General features: G+C 40.1%; 1 protein-coding gene across 39 annotated transcripts in view; it reads right to left on the bottom strand.

Moving 5' to 3' along the window:
* Positions 1 to 25,000, bottom strand: part of GTDC1 (glycosyltransferase like domain containing 1) — a 290,802-nt gene that overhangs the window by 145,759 nt on the left and 120,043 nt on the right. For all 39 annotated transcript variants that reach the window (XR_014586037.1, XR_014586038.1, XR_014586039.1 and 36 more), the window contains one exon: positions 171 to 539. Coding sequence is in view for 36 of the 39 variants with exons in the window: in XM_083841809.1 (XP_083697935.1) it covers positions 171 to 539 (369 nt within the window). In the remaining 3 variants the exon portion in view is untranslated. The remainder of the gene's footprint in view (positions 1 to 170; positions 540 to 25,000) is intronic.

The following is a 25,000-nucleotide window of genomic DNA, read 5'->3' as shown; positions in this document are numbered from 1 at the left end:
ATTTTGAATAATCAGATGCTAGTGATGTGTTTTTTTTCCTGTACACCTATGTTCAGTGTCAGTTTGTGTTTAGGAAATTATTGTATGCTTGACAGAAGTCACAGCAACAGTATCAAGGCAAATTCATAAATCTTTTGAAGGTACAGTATTTTGATTTGTTCACCACTTACCACCTGTGAGGCCAGGCAACATGTAAAGGTCTCTGCTGATAGTCCATTCCACTCCAGATATTACAAAGGTTAAAAGTCAGATGTTGCTTATCTTCTTCTTGACAAGGATTTGTACTTTCTGATGCTTCAGACTTGTTCAATCTCTCTGGTGCTGTTAATGGGGAATGCAGTCCCTCATGCTGTGTGGTACAAAGTCCAGGCTGTGCTTCACAAAGTCCAGACTCACGACACACGTTGCTGTTTTTCATTAAACCTCCCAAAGCTCTGCTCTTCTGCTGGCCAGGCAGGTCTGCAAATTGATAAGCATCTCCATTGCTTTTAACACCAATTAAGTTTTCCAAATGGGCAAGCTTATGTTCTGGCATGAACCTGTTAGCAAAAAGAAGAGAAAAATCTATATATAGTGTTCAGGCTGGATTTCAGTCTTACCCGGCAAATTTTAATTAATTAATATTAAGTGAAAAGACAAAACAATGGCTGGCATTTTACATCTATCCAAGCAACAACTCCACTCAGTAACTGACACATTTCACGTGCATGTTAGTGAACGTTGTACCTGTGAAATATTCACTGGCTGGGAATCCAAAGGTCTCCACTGAACCACAGTGCCGCTAACAGCACATGCATTAGCAAGGAGAACAAAACTACCTCCTTACTAAAATAAAACGAAGCAAATATCTCTGGGAAGTGAAATGGCAATGCTGCTTCCTAAGCCAGTAAACTCCTGACATTTTTTGCCAGGACTACAGCTAAGCTTGCTAACAAATGCCAAATGTAGGGGTGTTTGATATAATGAGTCTTGTCTATGGTTCAGGCTGACACCAGCAAGTTCCTTCACCAAAGGTAAGTGAAAGATAACATAGAAAGACTATTTGTTGTCTAATAACATGGGCCAAACATGTATCTGTGGCATGGAAGTGGGTTTTCATCCAGCGATCCTCACCTGATTTCCATAATGATAATCTAAAAAAGATTAATCAAAAAAAAAAAAAAAAACAAACCTAGGAGGAAAGAATTTAGCTTTCATCCCTTCTCAGGGAGAAAGCAATCACCCTCACGTTTTTTTTTTCCAGGTGTGAGCAATGAACACTGCAGGTGGGGAAACTGAGGCTGAGCTGTTCGTGACTTTCTCAAGATAGCACAGAGACCATCAAACACTCTCGTGCCTGGTGTTCAGGCAAGCCTTTTGCACATGCTGCAGAAAACCCTTCCAACAGCAGGACTCATCTGCACACAGCTATATTCAGGCCACTGAACTGATTTTTGTAATATATAAACAGTAATGTTTTATGCAGATCAAGTTTCATTATTTGATTTAAAGTAGGAATGGATGAATGACAGTCCTGGCTCAGGAAACACTCAAGTGAAGCTCCTCCGTTTGAACATGACTCTTCTGAGTTAACACAAAGAGGACTACATGCACTGCCACCATGGGATCCTCACTCTAAATGTCTGCACCTCAAGCTAATTTACCCAAATATTATTTACTTACATGCTTTTCAGTGTGATTATGGTTCTTCCAGATAAGTAGAGACATTTAAATTTTGCGTTTCGTTGTAATTTCCAAATGTTTACACACTATAGCCTGTTTATTGAACTGTTTACTAAAGCGAACACTTGCTCCACTTTATCAACCTCCTCCACAGTTCTTCAGAGTTTTGCTACATCCCAGGAAGAGCTCATTTCTGGGCTGTGAACAAGCTGCTTCCACTGCTCTGTCAAAAACAAATATCCTTAAATGCTGGAATCATCCATCCTACCCTGCACTGGAGCACCTTCACACACAAGCAGACCCTTTTCCTTTGAAGTTACTACCAAAATACAAACACACATACACTGTATGAGCTTTACCACAGTTGTACTTGACTAATTGCTCTGAGGATTTTTCTGTGAGACCCTTAAATCCCCTTTCCTAAATGAGAAAGCTGCGTAACTATTCCATGCAACGTGCACTCCTTGATTCAGGTTGCTGTCCCTTGCCATATTATTTCTGTGTTTATCTACACTAAGCTGCGTTTTCAAGTCACTGACCAAATCACCTACGAGATCCACCTTTCTCTCACTGCTCGCCGTTACTCAGTGGAGCTGCTCTGTAGATGCAATCAAGCAGCTCAGTCACATTCAGTCATTTCACCCAAATCCACCACGTAGGCTACAAACAAGACAAGATCCCAAATGAGCCTGAGTTGAACAATTCCCATCTCAGTGCATTAGCCACCCTCAGACTCCCAAACTTTCATTACTTTTGAAGCCTGTATTCCTGCGTATCTGGCTACTCAGTATGTAGATGCTCTTAAAAGCTAAGTAAGCACTGGAGATTTCACCTCCACTTGGGAACCGAAGCTCACATGGATCAGCACGGATCCCTCTGGCCATCACCAAGCACAGACCAGGCTCATGCTCTGAACTACATTTTGTAGGGCTGATACAAGTTAGGTGACAGCAGGTGAAGCAGAAGTAGGTTAAGGCATTTGCCCTAAACCCCCAAGCTAAATGAAGAGTACCGGTTTTACCAAATCAAATTTAACTAACAGATTTTGAAAAATTGTTGCTGTAAGAAGAATTACTCGATGCATTAAAGGTCGGATTTCCTAGGTATGCTGTATCTCTGTGTTTAACCTCCCAACCAATCACCCCCTCCATGCGCCACTCCTGTATCTGAACAGGTTTTTTCCTTAGTTTTCAGTCCTCATAAATCTGATCTGTCATGGCAGAGTTTCTAATAATATTAGATAAAACTTCACCGATTTCTCTCTGGAATACACTATTTAATATCCTTTATTTAAGACATGTGTGTGCAATCAATTCTGTTGTATTTACTTGTATTACACACACAGTATTCATCATCTTGACAATTTTAAAAAGTTTTAGAACACCATTTCACTTAACAGTTTAAAAAAAAAAAAAGATTTATTTGATGGTTAACTTTGGAACAAGTTATCTGCATTAACTTCCATTGTTTTGGCATAAAGTAGTTCTGTATATTTTACTAACAACAGTGGAGACATGATAAAGGATGTAGGCAGAGAGCCATAAACTGCTCTTGCTGCAAGCCACAGTGTTCGTGTACAAGCATTAATTTTTTGGACTTTGATTGGAAGACGTCTCTGCGTTCAGCCACTTGGATTTTACTAAATACAACAATGTATAAAATGTTGTACCTGAATATAACAATTTTAACTGCAGAAAGACCACTGTAAATCATACGTAGTATAAACTTGTCCACATGATTGGAATAATATAATGGATACCGTAGTCCCTAACCACTAGCTAATGTTCTTTATGACACTTAAATAAATGACCTGAAAATAAAATAGTAACAACATGAAGTCTTCTAAACCTGTTTATGTGCCTTTCCCAAAAGCATGCTAGAGAAAGACAATGTATAGTTAACACATTTTTTGTGTTTACATTTTCTCCAGAGCATTTTTGCTCCAGCTATTCTCCTTTTCCTCTTCCAAATTTACATTAATTCTTCTTTTCTGTCACCTTCCAGCCAAAATCATCTCTCCATCCAGTACCTGCCCAGATCTTAATCAGTGATGAACATCAAGAGTGTGCAGGATTTCTGCATCACCACCCAGCTCGGAATCTCAAAATCTTCTATAATTTGGGGGAAAAAAAAAAAAAAAAAGGTGCTCCAGTGGTTTTTTTTGGAGCCAGTATCTGCTCCCACAGAGATTATCACTGTTTCTGAAATCTCTGTCCAAATTTCAGAAAATACAGAGAGGCAGAGCTGGTGTGGGAGGCTGCTGGGTGCGGAGCAGATGTAGGCTTCAGAAGGAAGTTAGCGAGGTACAGCAGCAGAGAGGTAGCATTTAGTTACCAGGAAAGATGCACCATTTTGCTCAACCCTATTTACAACATGACCTAATCATGGAAGAAAAATGCCATCGGATTCTGTTTTCAATATGGGAGATGGATTTTACTTTCATTGTTAACCTTAGGTTGTGAAATCTCTTACATATGGAACTTTCCAAAAAGAAAAATTCACCAAAGCATACAAATATTAACACTTTGAACAGATCCTGCAAGGTACTTTCCTTTATATTTAAGCAATGTGGAAAATGTTTTACTTTTATGTATTATTCATACATTTAAACACCAACAGTTCAGAACAAACAGCGGAAGACTTAAATTTCTAATTTTAGTATTATGACTTTTATTTATTCAGATTCCTTAGAATTTCTGATACATTCAACAGACAATTTTAAAACTTTACGAAGACTGTAAAGAGCAAGCCTTGAAAACTTTCACTTTTTGCATACTGGATTAGAAGTTTAGCTAAAAAGATGGCTCACAAATGAACTTACTAAAGTTCAGAGATGGTAAAAATGCCATACGCTGAAAGTCAGAGCTTCAATCTAAATATTTGCCATTTTGAACAGCAGATTTTTTTCAACTCCCCAATCCGTACATACAACACTAATTTTCTTTTCATTTATCCCATGAAACCCCACTCTGAGGAAACCTGTCCTTTTACTCAGAGCAGCCGTGCAGTTCCCTTGGCTCTTTTTTAACACGTTGACACGTTACATTGTGCGTGTTTATTCGCAGCACTTTATCTGCCCCAATGAAAAAATACAGGAATTGGTTTATTTTTGTGGCACTGAGCTCCATTTTATTAACAACAACAACAAGAAGAATGGAAGGGCAATGAAGCCACTGAGAGAAGAACAGAAACCACATCAGAAGTCTAACTGGAGTGCTGGTTTAGGTTGGATGGACAAGTTTAGGGTGCTGAATGCTGGTTTCAATAGTTGCTCTCAATAAGCAGGAATAGTTTGTAAGAATGGATATAAGCTAAAAAAAGAATTTTAATTCTCCAAAATTGGCAATTCTGTAACTTCATTCACATACGCAAGCAAAGTTAAAGATAGTTCTGGAAGTGCTGTGGAGGTTTTTCTTTTAATTAAATGGTAATTAAAAGGTTTAAAAATAATAAAAGTAGACAAGTGGAGACAAGCACTTCTGCAATTCTTGTGGTCTTCCAGAACATAAGCAAAACTGCTCTCCAAAAGCCAAATGAAAGAGGGTTGCTTGCAATCCCAAATAGCCCCAGTCAGATATGTTAGAAACCTTCCCCAGGCCTTGGAGCTGCAAATCCATTTCGGAGCTGCCGTGCTCCCTTTGTCACTGATGCACAGTCACAGCATAACTTACAATTTAACAAACTCACTGTCTGAGAATTTCCTTTGTCTTTCTTTAAACATGATAACAACTGTCTCTCTGGTAACCGTAATATTTTTAGTTGAATTTATGTGGCCTCAAACACCACAGAGGTTCGTGCAGAGCTCATAGGAGGCTACTACCTGGAGTCCATTTGGCTTTTAATTGTTGCAATGGACGCTCGCTTTTGTCATTTGTTTTGACTGCAATAACTGGCAAATCCTACTTCTGCCCTTTCTTACTTTCTGCTTCCCTGATTTTATCCTGTTCCCATTCCGAATTTGTCCCCACAATTACTACAAATGAGTGCGAAACTACACAGCCATGCACACGTGTCAGTGGCCAAGCACTGTACAAACGCCACAGCTGCGTGGACATTTCTGAGCTTTCGGAAAAGTCAGAATGTTCTCCACACCGTTTAAGGAAAAGTCAATGCTCATGAAAGCTGCTGTTTCGTGGCCAAACTGGAACAGATAGCAACTACATTAGTATATACTTGGGTTTTATACTTTATGTTACAAATCACCTGATGGCAGTAAAACTCATTTGTTAGTATTTACCTACTTCTGAAAAGACTGCAGCATTTTTTTAGGAGTTGGCCTTGAAGATCCTTGTGGGTTCCTTCGGACTTGGGATATCCGATGGCTTCTATGAAATGACAAAACTGGTACACCAGTCTTTGGGAATTTTTTCTTTGATTTTTTTTCCCCTATATAGACACTCTCACATTTTGCTCTGCAGTAAGAAAGAATTGTTGAGTGTGGGGTCAGGTGTCCCAGAGCTGTGTTACAGTTCAAAGCTAAAAGCTTGAAAGGAGATTCCCAATTTTTAGAGAATTTTATATTAAGGTTTGCTGAAGTTGCCACATACTTTCTGGGATCTAATTTCACTTTCTGATCTTCAGCAATGCTTGTAATTCTTCATTCAGAAGAGGAAGGAGATTACTTGTCAGCAGTAATCTCTAACACAGATAATGCCATATAAATATTAGGGGCTTATAAGCATGGACAAGGATTAGGAGTAAAGAGAGAGAACAGAAAGAAAACGGAACAGAGCCAAGATTAAGCACTGGGAAGGGCAAGGCAAAAGAAAATACAAGGTCTGTGGCTGAGCTTGTCTTCCTGCAGCTGAACATGTATTTTCCTGGGTAGAATAAGTAGGGTTTATGTGGAGTGCCAGCAGCACCTCCCTGTTTGTGAGGTTCAAGGTACAGAAGTATGGAAATACCTGCGATGTGATCATTTCCTCATCATTATCTTCTCTCAACTGCCTTCCCCACGACACAAGAAATACAGAACAGACCCAGGAACAGCTTCCAGCCTCCTCCTCACAGCCCATCCAGTTCCGGCAGGTTGTGCAGGGCTGCATCCAGTCAAGTTTTTGACTGTCATCAAGGCCAAAGATGAAGATTTCACGTTCAGACATTAACAACGTGGGAGAGAGCTAAAGCTGCCAGCAGCAGAACATCTTCCTTTGTAATGTTTGCATCCTGGCCAGAGAGAGAGAAAATGAGGTGTATAATCCATACAAGAGCGCACACCAGGAGAGGTAAATCATGAGGTCTGACTTCCTTCTGACAAATCATCCAAAATTATTGCTGTTTTGGCAACAAATCGGCTGAATGCAACAGCCCTCGTTGCTGTGGTGGTGCACCTGGTTGGCAGCGGGCTGTGGAGCTGCTCTCAGAGAAGCGAAGCTGGGTCCAGGACAGCCGGTGGTGGCTCTTTGATTCATGTGGAGACGCGGTCCTTTGGAGCGGGGAGGGAAGGTGGGACAGGCAGGAGAGGAAAGATCTCGGCACAGCAGAAGAGAAAACAGCGTAATTCTCAGATCCCTGAAACCCTAACTTCATCCTATGTTTCTAAATGGTTTCTGAGCAAAATACCTCAGGACCTAGTACTCGTGTTTGACACTGCTGGGAAATTCCCCTTTTGCTTAGTATTTAAATTCAACATTCAACAACATCTTAATTGCATTAGGTCAGCAAAACCAATCAGACGTTGATCACTCTGCACTTTAATACTGGAAGAGAGACTCTGGACCCACTGAAGTCACAGGCAAAACTCTCTCTGAGTTCAGGACAGACAAATTTGGCCCTAAACTTCTGAATTCACATCCTCAGTTCCCCAAAATCCTTTAAAACTAAACACGAGAACCTGTGCAGAGCTGTAATTTCTAAGCACACCATTCTCAACAAATGAAGTGGTGATAATTTAAAAACTCCTCGGGAAGACGGCAATGGACTACAATACACATTTTATAACAGATAAAAATAACACTTTTTTTTTTTTGCACAAGATACAAAAACAAGTTTTACTTCATTGTTTTGTTTGTTTGGTTTTTAAGTAATTTTAAGTAAGCATTGTGACTGTGTAGATCTGTTACATCGCCACTGCAAGGTGACAGATACACTTTTGGAGCCCTGAGTCACCTCAATAACAAAAATTTCGAAGTGACAGAAATTTTGCAGTTCTGGACTTAAGTTCTGCTTCTGTAAAAGTTCAAAAGAATGAATTACACTACAGAAAAAAAAGTTAAGCTTCTGAGAATTGCAAGGTTTTTAAGGTTCTTTAGGATCCTAAAGGATTGGTCATGTTTATTACTGCTTGCTTAAATAGGAAAAAGAAAACAGCTCAGCTCCTGAGCGCTTATTTAGAAAATGCAAATTTCACATATAGCTCCAAACAATACACTATGTCTTCCTGCTAAACAGAACTCAAAATGGGTGTTTGAAAACTGATATCACACCTTAAATCATCTAGCCTTTTCTTTTTTTTTTTTTTTCCTTTTTTTAATTTAAAATAATACCAGGATCCTGTAGCATATAATTTCCTGTTTTGTGGCAATCCTTCTAATCAGGACATATAGAATGGATGTCCCCTTTAACCAGGCTGTTTTGCAACATACGCAATGCAGAAGGGAGTGCTATCATAACACTTCAATAGTTAAGTGACTTTATGAGAAAAATACTTCCAAATGTTTCCTAAAACCTTCCAAACCGCACCAAAGAACATTATCGTAATATTATGTTTCCCTATGGCCTCCAATATTTAAGCTTGCTATTCTCGAAATGATACTTGGATGAAAAATATGAGTTTATGTAATGTATAAATTGTTCCTAAAAGAAAAGTTGCCTTTAAAATTACTCTGTATAGATGTCAGATATTTTGCATTTTCAATAGCCATTCCGTATTAATTGAACAAATAGTATTCCAGCGCTTTGGGCTGCACACGGATAGTCTGTATCTTAAAACCAAACAGTCACTTTGTGATCTTATTCATAGCAAATACTGAAAACAATAACTGTCCTAACCGATTACATATCAAGTTACGCTTAATAGATATCCATATTTCTTGCACAGTATACATAATCCATATAAACTGTATACCATATATCAATAACATATTCCAGTGAATCCAGCATCAAAGAGTTCGTTTATAGTAGGTTTTCATTTGACTCAGGGTTGTAATGTTCTGTGCAAGCATAAGCTAACCATTTCAGTGATTTTGCCAGCAAGCTGCTTTTTGGCAGATTATTGGCAGTACATATTGGCAACAAACTAGTGCAACTAAGCCCTTCTTATAACTTACAGGTAAATAATGATTTTAATAAATTTATGTAAAATGTTCCACTTGCTCACATCTGGTTTTGATAGTTCACTCAACTGTGCAAATGCAAACTTCTGTGCGTTTCTCAGGAAAACACATATTTCACCTTAATTATTTAACACTTTCTCGGGTACCCTAAGAAATAAATAGGCAATGAAACCTACTTTCACTTGAAGGCTTAACTGAAGTAAACTTTATCTTAGAAGCTAACAAAATTAATTAAAAATAATTTTATGCACACAGAAACCTAAAACATTTTGTTATGAATACATTCGCTCACATCAGAAGAAAAACAGAGGGCTATTGTACAGCTATCTCAGCCACGGGGCATTAAAATCATAAGGTCCAGTCACTTGCCTGTGGTCCATGCAGTAAAACAAAGCCTGCATTTGAAAACGTGTTACTGTACTGGATATATTTGCACTTTTTTTGCACTACAACTTAAGTTTAAATGCATATGCATTTGTATCACAGTTAGGCTATGTGGTTTGCAGGAAGCCCTGAGTTTTAGTCCCAGTTTTGCCAGCGTCTCATTGTTCAAATACCAAAAGTCTCTCTCCATCTCTAGACCAAGAACGGCAGCAGCTTGCTGCTTTACAAAGGCGCTCTGCCTCAGGAAAATAAAGTTTTTGTCAGAAAGCTCTACAAATGTCATTACTACCAGTAGCAGTGTCATTAAAGGAAGAAATACAAGCCCTGGACTCTCTTTCTCTGGTGTAGGTCAGGATGCTGCTGATGCCCATTTAAGACAGGTGAGGTTCTGCCCTTGCAGACCCGGGCAGCAGAAAGTCCTGCTATCATCAGGGGCTCCGCAGGGAGCCTGCTCTGCCAAATTCCTGGAAAACGCACGTGGCCCATCACCTGTGACAATGAAGGCTGCAAAGCAAGAAGAGGAACCTTTGGATGGAAATAGGAGAAAACTCTATCAGCACAGCCAGCACTGTTACATTTCTAGGGTGTGAGCTGGCAGAGTGATGGGCACAGTGACATTACCTGCGTGAGGACAACGGGAATGACAGTGCCTACCCTGCGAGGAGGCAACGGCTTGTGAACAACAGCTTGAGCTACCACGGCCCGCCAGCAGGATGTGGCCATCCTGGATGTTACTGCATTAAATATGAACAAACAAACCAACCAAAACAACAAGAAACAAAACAATGGAGATGTAAAGAGCTCAACCCCAACTGTTCAACCCAATGTTTGGCTTCTACATCTCTGAAAACTGTTCGCATGGAGACACCCCAAAGGATCATGGAGAGGAGTTCTCTCGCAATGCCAGTCCGAGGTTTCTACTGCAATAGGCCTATAGTGAAAGAAAGGCCAGCAAACGAGAACGTAAAGGCAAATGCCAAAATGAAAAGAAGAGCTCTTAATTAAGCCAAAGATAATTTTCTTCAGTTCTCTGCTCCTTCAACGTCCAAGCCATCACCTTGGATGCTGGTTCCTCTACTCCATGCTTTGCCTGCTGATAACCAACGCCAGCCAACCCCATGCTCCTCATGCCCTTCAACCCCGAGTGCCTGGCAGCTCCTCATCCAGTCTGTGGGACATGTCACCGTAATTAAGGGGAGCAACGCAATTCAAAAGGTTTTACATAGCAAACGTACACATCTATTCTGCTTGTGGATACGTTTCAAAGTTTTATTTAGTAATTATTTTAAATAGGCCTAATGATTAAGCATTAGGTTTTATTTGTGCCCAACACAGCTTAGAATTTGCTTGCAGTTTTTTAACATTTATTCATTTATGGGAGTCAGCAGTTTAGGATTTTGTAAGGCTTGGCAACATGGTTAAAGCCCAGTGAATTCTCGCTGAGATCTATTGGACGAGCTGGTAAAACTCTCTGTAGCTATAGTGGACTTGCTTTTAATTTGATCTGTTTCAAGGATTCGGTATCCTTCCAGCACGTTATAAACCTAAGGGCATATATTTGTATTGTTTAAAGGCAGGAAATTCTGTGAACTGAAATGAGAACATATCCCTTTTGCCTTTATGGACTTTTGTTATTTTCTCTTCCTTTTGGGGCTTTGGAAACAAAACCAGTGAAAGCTGAAATTTTGAACAATAGCAAATTACTTTCAAGGAAAAAAAAAGTAAAATACTAAGTATACTTTTATAGCTTTAGTCATATATTTTGTATATATGTAAATCGGACGTAGCCAGGCATCAGAGCAGGCCCTCTACTTGGAGCAGGCCCTTAGACTGCAATAGGCTCATACTGTTTTTGTCATAAAATACCATGGACTTTGCTGTTTTACTTTATTATTATTCCTTTACTACCTTGTATTAACTTGTACCCCACTGACTTCATGACAGAGCAGATTTGTTTCATGGTAACCACAGAAGCAGGGCAATCACATTTTTACTGTGAGCAGAAAAAACTAATAATCTCTGTAACTCTTCCACTTTGAGTCCTTGTCCAAAGAGTCCCACGCCCTCCTGCAGCTGATGCAGGAGGTAGGTCTAGAAGCACAGCGTGCCAGGACTATTTACACCGTGCAGACATCTGAAACGAGGACCGCTGAGATGAACAGAGAGTCATGTTCCACTGAAATTACGAGTTGGACAGAGACGGCCTCTCAGACAATTACAGCAGCAAACTTTGTCCCAGTGGTTCTGTACTAATTAGCAGCGGGACTGGAGGCAGAGCAGCTGCATTAGCACGGATACCTGATCTCCGCAGGATGTATTATTCCCAGTTGGGCACTGCATGAAAATGTCCACACTGCTTTTGGTACTCAGACTAGCTTAGTTAGAACAGAGTAAGCATCCTTATTACGCACAATAAATTGTACCATGCTATATTGTAAGAACACAGCTGAATTTTCTAGCACTGAACAAGCTACCACACATCAGCTGAGCCAGGGTTGCGGCTCTCAGGAATATTCCTATCTGGTGGCAGCCTTCGGAGACCCAGCCAAGGCTGCAGCAAAGCTTCCTGCAGGAAGGCTCACGTGCGACAACCTCAACTGCAGCAGTTTCAGCGAGAGCCTGAACATTTACCCAGCACTTACCCAGCGGTGTTCCTTGCATACAGCGTGCAACGAGCTGACTGTTTCTATCTAATAAGCTTAATAGCTAAATATAAATTACAGTGGGATATAAGGCTTGAGAGAGACATTCGACACCCAAGATATTGCTTGGCCGCTGGATCTCTCCTAGCTAGTGTTTCTTCAGACTCGCTAATCCCTCTTCCTGGACAGCAGCAATTATGACATTGGTGAACTGCAGGACTTCGGTTTATTTGCTTTCATTTGGCACAGAGCTTCGTGCCCATCTCATCTACGCTTGGAGGTTACAACAACTGAAGCCGGGATCACCACGAGACACCATCAATCACCACAATAAACACAACTCAGCTGTTTCTTTGCACTCAAAGCCTATGGCGGAGAAAAATCTTAATAAGAGATTTAAAAGAGCATGAAGAAGCATGAAGCTTCACTTGAAACAAGTGCTTGCAATAATGTCTCCTAAAGAAATGCTACTGACTAACAACCCCAGGGAATAAATAGCTGAAAGGTATTCACATTCATCTGTGGTTTATATGTCCTGTAGATCTCTACATAATAGCAAAGGGGATCTTTACCTACCTGTTGTAACACTTCTATGGTCCCCTGCAGAGATGGGCATTGATCCCCACCCCAGACACCCAGGGCACATTGCCTTCCTGCTGGAAAAAGGGGTTCTGAAACCTAGCACACGTCATAACTTCACTTACCCCAACTATTATTTATTCTTGGGGTCACTTAACCATACTGTCTCTCAGTGCAGACTAATCTAACATTTTTGTCCAAGTGGTCAAAGAACCAGTAATATTAGATTTTGAACTGCAACAGCACACTAATGTTTACATCCCATATCCAACATACACACACACGACCCACAGTAAGCTACTCGGTACAGGTTCTTGGATCTTCTGCAAATGCAATTAAAGATTCTCAGGACAAAAATTACAGCTAAACTCAAGAACTACACAAAACACGTCTGACACTCCATTTAGCAAAAGTCATGCTAAATTAGAAGGCCCAGCTAAAAAAGCAGATGCTCCGCTTGCTAAGTTGTAGTTGCAAACAGAATTTTTTCTGCTAACATCAAAAGAACAAGGTGTTCATATAAATGGCATTTTATTTTGATCCTATTATTCTATATGAGCTAGAGGAGAGATCAAAGGAAAAAGTACCCAGGTTTCACTATTAACACTTAACATAGCTCCAGTCAGAAAATCCTTTCCAGATTGCTAGTGCAATTTAAAGCACAGCACATTTTTGTTGTTCTGTTGGGTAATATACCTGAAGGCACTGTTTTGATTCCCTGACCACTTTTTTCATTGTGGAAAATTGCTTCTGATATATGTATTTTAAATTATTATTATTTTTTTTTTATGATAGCAATCCCCAGCCTCCCCAGGCCTGGGGACTACAGGGTTTCGGGTCCTACCCGCTGTCAGAGGGAGGCAGGCTGCCCCGAAGTACCGACACCGCATTACCGACGGCGTACAATGGCCAGGAAATTCAATCCCGTCAACGTCAAACGCTGAAGGCTGGTGCAGCCCCTGCCAATGGCAGTTCCACTGGAAGCAAAGCATACCAGCTTCAGTTGAGTATGTAAACAAACCTAATGGCCCTTTAAAATATGTTAAAGTTCCTCCTGATAGCTGGCAAGAATAAATGCGCTTTAATATTTTGTATTGCTTGTGATGACATTATCCAGGAGTAGCGCTATTCGTTAATAGTTGTTGCCTCTCTTAGAGCCCAGTGACGCTGCATAAAGAACAAATAATTATATTTTGTGTTTCTTACAAAGCCGGAGTACACTAACAAATTTTAACGTTCACGCTTTCTTTGAATATAAGTTTTGCATTGATGATTCAGTAACTTACGGTAAAAGTTTAGGAATATCACTTCCAGTGAATTCCCTTGGCCTACAGCGACTGCAGAAATCTGTTAATAAGCAGGTACAGCTTTTTGGACTACCTTTGGAAAAATCAGCAATCTAGCATTCATAAAAAAAAAAGAAGGGCATATGTCCTTCTTCCCTGCCTCTCCTCCCCCTTCCTAGTCGCTATTAAAACATTCATGTTACAAAGTCGTTCCAAAGTTTATTGTAAATGCCAAAAAGTGGGCACTGATCCCACACGAGCTGGCTCGGTTATGGCCCACCATCTTGAACATATTCATTTTATCCAACTCAGTGCCAGGAGCTTTTTTTTTTTTTTCTTTTTTTCTTTTTTTTTTGACTTAACTTTTCCCTAATAACAGTAGATTGCGCATACACGAGGAGATAGCAAGTCGTGATTCTGGGAACTCGCACAGCGAACGCTAAACACATGCAGGTGAGTGGTGGCCTAGACTGAACATTACAATTACGGGTTAAACGAGACAAAATGTTTCATGCACAGTCAGAATATGTTCATATTACACATAGCAGCCAGCTGGCTATAAATCCAAGAAGTAAGCTGGAAATCTTTAGAGTTTAAATGGATGAATACAGATATAAGTGCAAGAACAGCGGTTTGTCGCCATATGAATGGCTCTTGACTGAAAAGAGTGGATCGCTTTTACGATGGTTTTCCAAAAGAGCAACCGTGTTGAGAAGAAATTAAGAGTAAGTGTGATGATTGGAATGTTCCACATATTTATGTTTTCTGTTCTGTTTTGAGACATTGAAGTCCTAGTCTCTGCCTCTGAACAATTATAACATGGCTTTAAATACAGGTGCTTTTAGTGAACTTTATTATATAAAGTTCTTTAGTAAGACCTCTGCAGCTGATGAGCCATAAACAGGATTACTCCGTTAATTTATTTCAGATTCAAATTACAAGGAGATGAGCTGAAAGAAGCTATGAACCATTTTTCTTGCCATATTTCCACCTCTAAGTGATGTATGCAGTCTTCTCTTCTCTAGGTCTATGGATCACTGAACCCACGGCCAGCACTCCTATCTGTGCACAAACCCACCAGACCACCTCGATGCTGCTAAACCAGCACCTTCCTGCCAACCCCAAAGGATGCAAGAGGCACGTCTAAGGTGTTTGTTCTTCTACAGACAAAAAAATATCCTTTGAATTTTTCAATAATGGATGAACCTGAATGACTTTGTCGCACATTTCAGGCTCATACCAAGGTAAATGTTTGTTGTTTCTCCATCCAACGCAGATGTAACTCCTTCTCGAACCCAAAAGCAGAGCCCAGACTCTTGCAAGTGCCTCTTACCAAGCACACTTTAAAGATACAAAGGAACTTCACATGGGTGAACTATGCTTATATTCATTTATGTCACATATACGTAACAAAGACATTAAAAATAATATTTCTTGGTGGTTAAAAGTAGCTATAAGCTCATGGTTTTGGTGTACTCACAGTTGATGGAACCAGATGGAAACTGTAGGAAAACTGATAACAAGTTTGCTCCCCAAAACTTTTCTCCTGTGTCTCTGAACTGACTGAATGGGAACTGAGAGGGAAAGGACAAAGATTTGCTGTTCTTTACAGTCACGCAATGAAAGTGTAGGTTAAATACAGGAAGTATTTGCAGATTTCAGATATTTTGGAGACCTTTGTTGCTTTTTCCTTGCATTGAGATCTAATCTCAGCCCCAGCAAAGAGCTGGGCTTTCATGTTCTGCAGTCCTCCACTAATTGAAAACCCAACCCACTTTGACACATGCCAAAGCAGACTCAAGATGCAGATTTTAAGTTCGGCTTTTTGTAGGCATTTATTCATGCTAATGTATTAAGAAAAAAATGTTTCACCAAGAAAAGAGGCTTAAAACGATATTGCTGAATAAGTTAATTTAAATACATTACAGTTTGTGTGTTCACAACAAAACATGCCTACAAACCAGAAAGATACAGCTGTAACTAAGAAGTATGGACAGACAACATTTCTTCTGTCCCCTTGTGTTCGACATCAAATATGTCACAGTAATGATCTTTAAGCCCCATGTATAAAAAACAGCAAGACCTTTTTTTTTTTTAAAAAAAATCTGATACTAAGTATGTATATACTTCCAACTCACTGAAGTTATCATCAATAACCACTGGAATATTTTTAGAAGGTCTTTCAGACAGAAGGGTCATGTTCTCCCTACAATTTTGAACAAGTAAGAAAATGTGTTTGCTTGTTGAGCTTCAATCAAACTTCAATTTTGGATTATTTGTCTGAAGTCAGAATTCTTAAAATAAGCACTTTTTTTATAGAACCAATTTCTGGAAAAAAACACCATCCCCAGTTGGAGGATAATCAGCTATTCTAATACAACTGGCTTTGATTTAGAGGTAAGGTACACAGTCATATACAAAAGGACTGTATGATTAATCCAAGAGGTGTTCTACCAGCACCCACATTAATAAATTTAAACACTAGGCTAACATTTTGTTTGTGTTATGCTGCTGTACTACCTTTGGTTCGCAGACTTTTTTTTTTTAATTTTTATTTTTTATTTTTATTTTTTTTACTTATATCAACATTTCACCTATGTACATCTTTCCCTGGTGTCTCTATTACCCAGATATCCTCCCCTTCCTCTCCAAATCAAATGTCTCCTTACTTAAGGAAGCCACTGCATCCTAGATATATTAGATATTCATCTTTTACTGTGCTCTTCCTATGCATACAGAAGGCATATTGCATCAGTCATGTGAAGTGCTGAGCACTTTCTTAACACACTGGCTAAAAAGGGGTTTGAGCACGCTCAGCATGTTGCAGAAGGGTTTTTAGCACAATGGGCAACCCAAATACCAAATTTGCCAATAACAGCAATATTTGGCATTGCAAAAATTCCTGAATATGAACTGAAAAATGTTTGGCTGCTAGATACTCAGAAGTATTACATGCAAAAACTGCGTTAGGGAAATTTCCAGCTCTCACAAGAGCGTTCAGTTAATTTTTGATGGATCATCTGTACATTTAGGTCCTTTCTGGAAGCACTTTTCTCCTTTCTGTTTATTGTCCTTTGTGAAGAAAATAGGAGATGAAACTCCAGTTTGGTGAGCGAGCACCAACAAGGGCTCTGCTCCCCCCATTGCCAGACAGGGAGCAACGTGCACGGTTCCCTGGCTGATGTCACTCTGATATCACTTACCTGTAATGGGATCAGGTCCCTGTGCACCAGCACCACACAGGCCATTAACATGACCCATTTCATCAGGACTGCGTGGTTGGCATCACTGCACGGGATCATACAAGGCAGTAGGAACCACCATGGCCGGGCTCTGCAGAAAGTGACAGTCCTCACATTTCAACTCCTTTTTTTTTTCAGCTCATCATCACCATTCTTCATGCAAACTTGTGGTGTTTTTTTTTTCTCCCCTATATGCCTCTCCTTAAAATATTCCTTCACTTTACTTGTTCAGAGCCCAGCAATGACTGATTAAAAAGATAAATCCTGCAATGTTAGACATCGAAGGTAAAATTGGTAATTATTTTGCACTGAAAGTCTGAAAACAACTTCAATCAGCACATACAGAAAGGTCTGCCTTTGTCTAGAAACATATTTCCTTAACAATTTTTGACCAATTTCCTTCAGTGAGAACGACCAACTTACAATTTTCGGTGTCTACGAGGACCTTATTTCATGAATTTGTATAAATGGCAGAAAAGTATATATAAGTGTTTAAAAAGCAGCCAGGAGTACATGCAACAGTCTTTGTGGAAATAGTGCAGTTAGATTTAAAATACCAAACACTCAAATTACTTCTGACATTCGGTCTGAGTTGCTTTAGAATTTGCACCTATGACCAATAAAAGAAAAAAAAAATGCTGGTTCTGAAGGAGACTGATTATTTCCTTTGCAATATGTTACCACAGAGCAGTTATTCTCTCTTTCTACCAGATCTGACAGCCATTCAAATGCGCTGGTTTTGCTGCACACTAAACCAGAAATATGATCTCTGCTTGGAAACTCCTCTCAAAAACATTTTCTTCTGTCAATTCTCAGTAACTGCATACAATAACAAGCGTGACTATTGAACTTTTAAAGTATCAATGTTCAGTCATCTTCCTGAGTTTACATATTGCAGCTGTAGGGTTCAAATCAGGAATCAAATTCTGAAAGACTCTGATCTCTCCCCATAGTTTAGATGCTTATCGTAACCTTTTGTGATATTTAATTGGCACTGCTTTTCTCCTCCTTCGTTTCCAAATGGATGATTCACAGGCTCGGTCTTCCAGGAACCAACCACTTCAGCTATTCTCTGCACTTCCTTCAGCTCTTCCTTAACCACAGCCAGCCCTCTGCTTGACCCCACCTTTAATACATGTACGACTGGAGAGCCTCAGCTAACACACACATTATGCCTTCTGAGAAAAGAATGACTAAGTGACACCCAAACCCCAGAATTATGACAGCAAGCTTTCCAACCCTTCCTGCAGCCACTGCCTCGCTAGGCGGTTACAGGGAAGAAGAGTCACTGCTGAAGATGGAACTGCCAGATTTCTTCACTTTGTTTCAATAATTGTGTAAATTACATTCTAGTGCTCTACACAGGATATTAATCACAGATTAATGCAAAACTCGACAGGTATAAACTAGATCAGCATCCCAGCAGTTCACTCAAAGAGAGAAACAGCTCACCAGCCAGACGTCCTTCTCCACCTACTACATTCTGACTTCTTCCCCCACCTCTTCTGTGATGCCTGCACATCTCGTGTCACCTCCCAGCTTCAACATACACACACAAAGTCTCAGTGGTGCTGAGGTCAGCTGGTACCGCTTGCACTAAGGTTATACACATGCGTTCAACTACCTTCTTGAAAAAGCAACTTCTGGAATCACTGGGCCCACATTTCTATGAATTACTTTGAATACAATGCTGAGATAAATATAAATCAATGTATATAAATAGGTTACATATAAATACATTTATACATATATAAATACATACAGGCCGCCCAGGGAAGTGGTGGAGTCCCCATCCCTGGAGGTTATTTAAGAGATGTGGGGATGTGGCACTGAGGGACATGGTTTAGGGACGGGACTCACTCAAGTCAGGTTGGTGGTTGGACTTGAAGATCTTGAAGGTCTTTTCCAACCTAAATGATTCTGTGATCAGGAAACACTTTTTTACTATGCAGGTAACTGAGCACTGGTTGGGCTCAAATACTGTGGAGTCTCCATCCCTGGAGATATTCAAGAGCTGTCTGGACATGGCCCTGGGTAACCAGCTCTTGGAGGCCCTGCTTGAGCAGGGATGTTGGACAAGGTGACCTCCAGATGTTTCTTCCAACCTCAGTGGGAGGAGACGCTGTCAAAATCCAGGCTGAAGTCAAACTAAGTGACACCCACTGCTCTCCCCTCATTGAGGAATCAGCCAGGTTGGTCAGACATGATTTACCCTTGAAAATTTGCTCCCCTTCAGGCGCCCCAAGGAATATGTTACAACAGGACTCACACCATGATGTTCCAGGGACGAAAGGGAGGCCGACCAACCTGCTGTTCTCAAGCTTGAACTGGATATCAGCCAGTTCTCTCAGGACTTTCAGAAGCATCTCTTTAGGTCCCATGGGTCTGTATGGGTCAAGTTCTCTCAAATCATCCTTTATTTGATCCTTATCTCTGCTGCAGTCTTCCTCCTTGAACCCTTCCACTAAGCACAAAGGCTTGGAAGACCTGGCTGGTGATAACTAAGACAAAAAGTCGTTGACTTCCTCAGCCTCACCTGCTTCAACTGCCACTAAGCCATCCACCCCATCCAGCAGGCGGTCCGTGGGCCCACGTTTTCAGACAATGGTAGAAACTATTTTTGCTGTCTTCATTTCCCAGAAAGACTGCCTCGACGTGTTCAACTTTTCCCTGATCACCCAAGCAGATGAGAAGCAGCGTTTAATTTTGTTACACACGCATCAGATGGTCAAATGAAGTGAGCATTAACAACCAAGGTTTGCGGGGGAAAAAATATAGATTTTGTTTTAGAAGCAGAAAGAGGAGGCTGAAGAAAATGCCCACCTCTCAGAAGTCACTGAGCATCTGGACAGTGATAAATTCTACCTTCACTCGAGAAGAAACATAGAAAAGAGCTTCATATGATCTCAGACGCAGACTGAGGGTCACATCAGGACACAGAAGGAAGCAACAGATGACTGAGATGGCTATTTTGAAAAGGTCTGCAGTTCTCCAATGCTAAATTTATACTCAGATGCTTAGAGTGAAAAGTGTAACGACTTCCTCAGTTAAAATCATCAGGGGAAAAAAAAGCAATGAACAAATGGAAATCTGGAGTCTGGGAGTCAACATGAATATAAAATTTTCTGAATCAGCACACAAATGAACAGGGCTGAAGTACAACACAAGGAAAAAGCAGATGAGACCCAAAACAGAGCACCTGTAAATTACCGTATCTTATTCTTCCAGCAGCACCTGCCCTCAAACCACCTGTGACACAGGAGCCTGTCCAGAATATACCCAGGTAAGGGATTCCTAGACAACATAAGCTTCAAACAATGCCTTCTGTCAAACAGTTATCTCAACCACCCTACCCTCTGAGATGACACGCTTGTCATACACATCATTCATTGCTTCCGGATAAGACCACTGCATTACAAATCATCTTGGTGTAAAAAACATCTCCCGCTGAAACCCGCGATGCAGGCAGCGTGCAAGCAGCCGGCCCTCCTAGCATGAAATGCCGTGGTCACGCCGCTCCTCTGCTCCTGCTCACCCTACCAACATGACACTGTCTGCAGCTTCTGGTACCTTACTCTCGGTGGACTGGTCTCATATAGGGGAACCAACTATTCTCAGCATAGCTTTCCTTCAGAAGAAGTAGAACGGTTTATTTCAGAAGCTCGGACTTTATCTATGCATATCTACACATACACACATGGAGACTTCCTGAGCAGGAAATTCCTACGGTAACGACAACTTCCAACCTTAACATTTTCAGATCATAATGCAAAACTATTTAAACTATTTACTGTTTTCTCATGAAATACTTTTTTAAAACATAAGTTACCTTTTTTCCTACACGCTAAAGTCATTAGAAAAAAACAAAGAGCAAAAAAAAACCACAGCTACTTCAGCGGCCTTGAACATATTTTCATGGAGATGTGGGGAAACAGCATGATGATAAAATAAAACCAGCAACAAGAAAAAGACAGTCTGTTTTCTGAAGTTGTTCAAGAGCAGAAAACAACAAGGCCGTGACTCCTAAGCTTTTAGCTCCATTCTGTCACAAATGGCAGAAGTAACTCCTGGGTGTGCATCACTTTGAAGTGCCACCATTAAGCACCTCTGGCCTCCTGGCTATGCCAGACGCACGCATCCTCCTGGCTGCAGCTCTGTAATTTCCAGTGAATGCTGCTTTCAGCAGCCCCTTGACTCCTCCGTGCAAAATAGTTGGTTATTTTGCCCTGTTGCCAAGAGCTGTGGTACCTGATCTGCTCTGTGGCTTCTTCCTTTTACTGTAGCACAACCAACAGCAACAATTAAAAAAATATTTTGTTTTACAGAGCAACTCACCAAAAAAATCCTGTCTTTTCTAAAAATATGTCTCCTAGGTGTAGTGTTTACAAGGAGTAACAGAATATGCCATTTTTAAAATCTGGGGAACGCAGCCCTTCCTTACTCAAAATAGTTCCCGAATTATTTGCCATTAGTTATCCATTACAACTCAGAACTTGTGTCTAACTTGGAATTTCAGACTTTAGTACATTTACTCTGAGTTTTATAGTACACTAAACTGTTTAATTGCTTTTTACAGGAAGTGATACAGAATTATTTGTAGATTCAGTAATGGAACCAGTGAGCCAACGATCTTCCATTTCTGAAGTTCCCCAGCTCCCATGAAATAATAAAAATACATCAAGACAGCAGCGGAAAAGCAAGTGGACAGTTCTCTGCAGCGCCTCCATAATAAACAATATAACCGCGATACTTCACCAGAATGTTCAAAAAGTAAATTGAATGGCAGCGTGATTGCAGTGGTTCCAGTTATGTTAATTAGGCTGAATTCATGGTTCATTGATGCTGCAATTATGCTGCAAAGAAATGCTGCAAGCATGCTATCTCATCCTCCTGCAGCCTGCTGAGTGTGCTGCCATTATTCTTCTTGTGGCAAAAAGACTTTCTAAGGAGATACGGAGTAGGAGTCGCATTTATACTTACACCACAGCGGTTATGAAGGCGCACTTAGACAACTGCATTCGGATACTTTCTTCTCTCCCCGATTTAATAGGAAAAATAGCTCTCCAAATCCACTGGCCATTTTTTAAGCAGGCTTTACTCTGCCAATCTGCATACTAAGCATAGAAATTATAAGCCTTATTAGCCCCATTTCAAACGCGGGGGAAGGAAAAGCGGTGAAGAGAGTTGCCCAAAGTTACGTACTTCACCAGGGGGAAGAGAACCCCGACGTTTCCTCCCTTCTTTTACTGACATGTCCTGATTGACCACTGTGGGCTGGCCATAATAAAGGAAAACTGCTGTGATAGATGGTTTAAACAAGGGAGACGTTTATTTCCAGTGTTTCCCTTTACCAAGGGCTCCAGCCAAAGCTGGTCGGAAGGATGTCTTCGGTGACTCGTTCAACCGTGCAAGGTTCTGCCAGGGTGTCAGAAATTTGATTTCTCAAATCTTCAGAAAATTCAAATTACATCCAACTAAATCAAACAAATGATGACTTTATGATATGAGGAAGCAAACAAACCAACAATATTTTGAAATTTTGAAATTAAGATTCTTTAATATATTGATAGATTTAGTCCAGGAAAATTGAACGTAGTGCTTAATGCAGCAGTGTCAGACCTCCAGCATTATTCTCTATATGTTTTTTTAGTCTCCAACGATTTTTTGGTAATAGAAGTTTTTGTTGCCTGTTCCCTGGCAGTAATAGGTGAAGAAGGCATTCACAATATCAAATGAATGAATAAGTAAGTCACATCAGGTCTAAAGAAGAACACTTAAAATTGTATACACCAGTCCCCTATATTTACACGCACGTCCCACAATGGCATCAGTGAGGCATTCTGTGAAATAAAGGACAAAAGGGCATTATATTCTCAAATTACTGGAAGACGACACACAATGAACTGAATATGCTGCAATGGAAGGGAAATACTTTGACATGGCAGCAACTCATTCTCTAAATGGCTAAAGTCTACTTGCCCTACAACACAAGTTTTTGAAGCTTTCCAGTTTTTTACTAGGTTGAAGAGGCAGGGACAGAGGAAGATAAGTTTTCAAGCAAGAAGTTGGTCTGTTTTTAAAGTACTGTTTGACATCAAAAACCAACCTCTTCATAAAATGCATTTTCTGATGTTTTTATTCTCAGAGAAACACGATGTGGAATCAGGAGTCTAAACAGGAGCTGGCTCACTGCATACCTCCGAAGACCTAAGAGGCCTTAGAGCCTAAGTTCCAGGTTCAAAACTGACTTAGAAGTGTCATTAAAAACCAATGGTGCTTAAGTGCCTAAAGTTCTAAAAATTTCGGCAGATCTTAAAAAAAAATTGATACCAGCCACTTCAAAGCTGGCTCTCCGAACTCTGGGATGATTGAGTTTCCGTAACACAATTATGGCTGTAATGGAGCTGGATTGAAAGCTGGGTTCAGCTTTCAAACAATCCCCCTCCCCAAAATAGTTGCAGATGATGCGTATTTAGCTTTCTGATCCTCAGGTGACACAAGTATGAACAATATTAGCAAGATGTGCTTTAGGAAGGGAAGGCAATACTCTAACTAGAAACAAGGATCTTTTCCACAGACGAATGGACATCCATAACAATTTAATCTAACAAGACATCAAGCTTACATGCCCATTTAAAAAACGATAATGGCACTTGTCTGCCAGGTTTGCTCCTCGATGCTTCATTCAATGACTATCCCTTTTTTTTTTCCCTCCGCTTTATTCACTAATATTATCTCAGGTCTTTTCCAGATTAAATCTACCAGCAGTTTTCAGCCATGCCACAACTTCAATTAATACCCAGTTTGAGTCTTAACACGAGGAATTCATTCATTGACCGAGCTTTGGATCTGGCTTTTATAATGAGTTTTGTAATGCTCTTAAGATGAGGAACCTAAAACAGTTTGACACTGTAACCTGTCTCTGTTATATAAATAGAAGTCTAAAAGCACATCAGGAATAATAGAAATATTTAACAGACACTAAATAATGTCAATTTGACAAATAATTTGTACTTTATGTAAGAGCACATAAACCCCCCTGTTTTCAGACACGTAATTAGCCCGGTGGTTCTGGCTCACAATCTACACTGCCTACTTCAACAGGAGCTTAAATACAACACAGAAAATGATGTCAAGTCAGCTGGACAAGAACATAGGCATTGCTAAAGTTTTATTACTCACTTGAAAAGCATTACCATGGATAGGAGGAAAACTAAATATTAAGTAACACCATTAACAAAAAAATTATTTCAAATCAATGAAGCATGACAAGACCCAAGTATACCGTTTCTCAATTTCTTTTTTCTAATGTACACTGAGGAGGCAGTAAGGTAATAAATGGCCAAGGTTCAAATACGGGACATAAAGAACTAGGTGAAGTTAGAAACAGCATAAGTCTGAGAGACATCTCAAAACTCGGATGAAAATTAGCAGAGCTTACAGTTTGAGTTCATTACTGGCTTCAAACCAACATCATCTTTTGCTTGAAAGTAGGTAAAAGGAGGTAAAAGCTGGTATACTATTAACTCTACAAAGGTTTCAGAATTTAACAATTTCTTCTAAAGTTATGCTCTCCCAATCTGCTCCCAAGGCAAAAACAACAGCTAGTTTATTTTCTCTCATACATAAAGCAGTAGAGCAATATTGTGAAATACAAAGTGTATATTTTATGTATTAAAAAACAGTTTAATGCCTAATGAATGCCTACTGTTCACCAACTGAAAAGTTACAGAACATACTAAAAACACTTTTAAATTCACTAAGTAGGCAAAAATCACTTTTAACAATCCCATCTAACAAGCTGTCATCACTGATATTCTTTAAGTGGTCAGAAAAAGCACGAACCGTTCCGCAAAGGAAGAGGCAAGATCAGAGGTGCATTAAGAACCCAGTTCCTAGAGACTTTCCAACTGCAAATCCACGCTGCAGTT

Source organism: Anser anser (assembly GCF_964211835.1).
Source record: "Anser anser genome assembly, chromosome: 6".
Lineage (NCBI taxonomy): Eukaryota > Metazoa > Chordata > Aves > Anseriformes > Anatidae > Anser > Anser anser.
The sequence above is the reverse complement of the archived record's forward strand: the minus strand, read 5'-3'. Positions and strand labels throughout refer to the sequence as shown.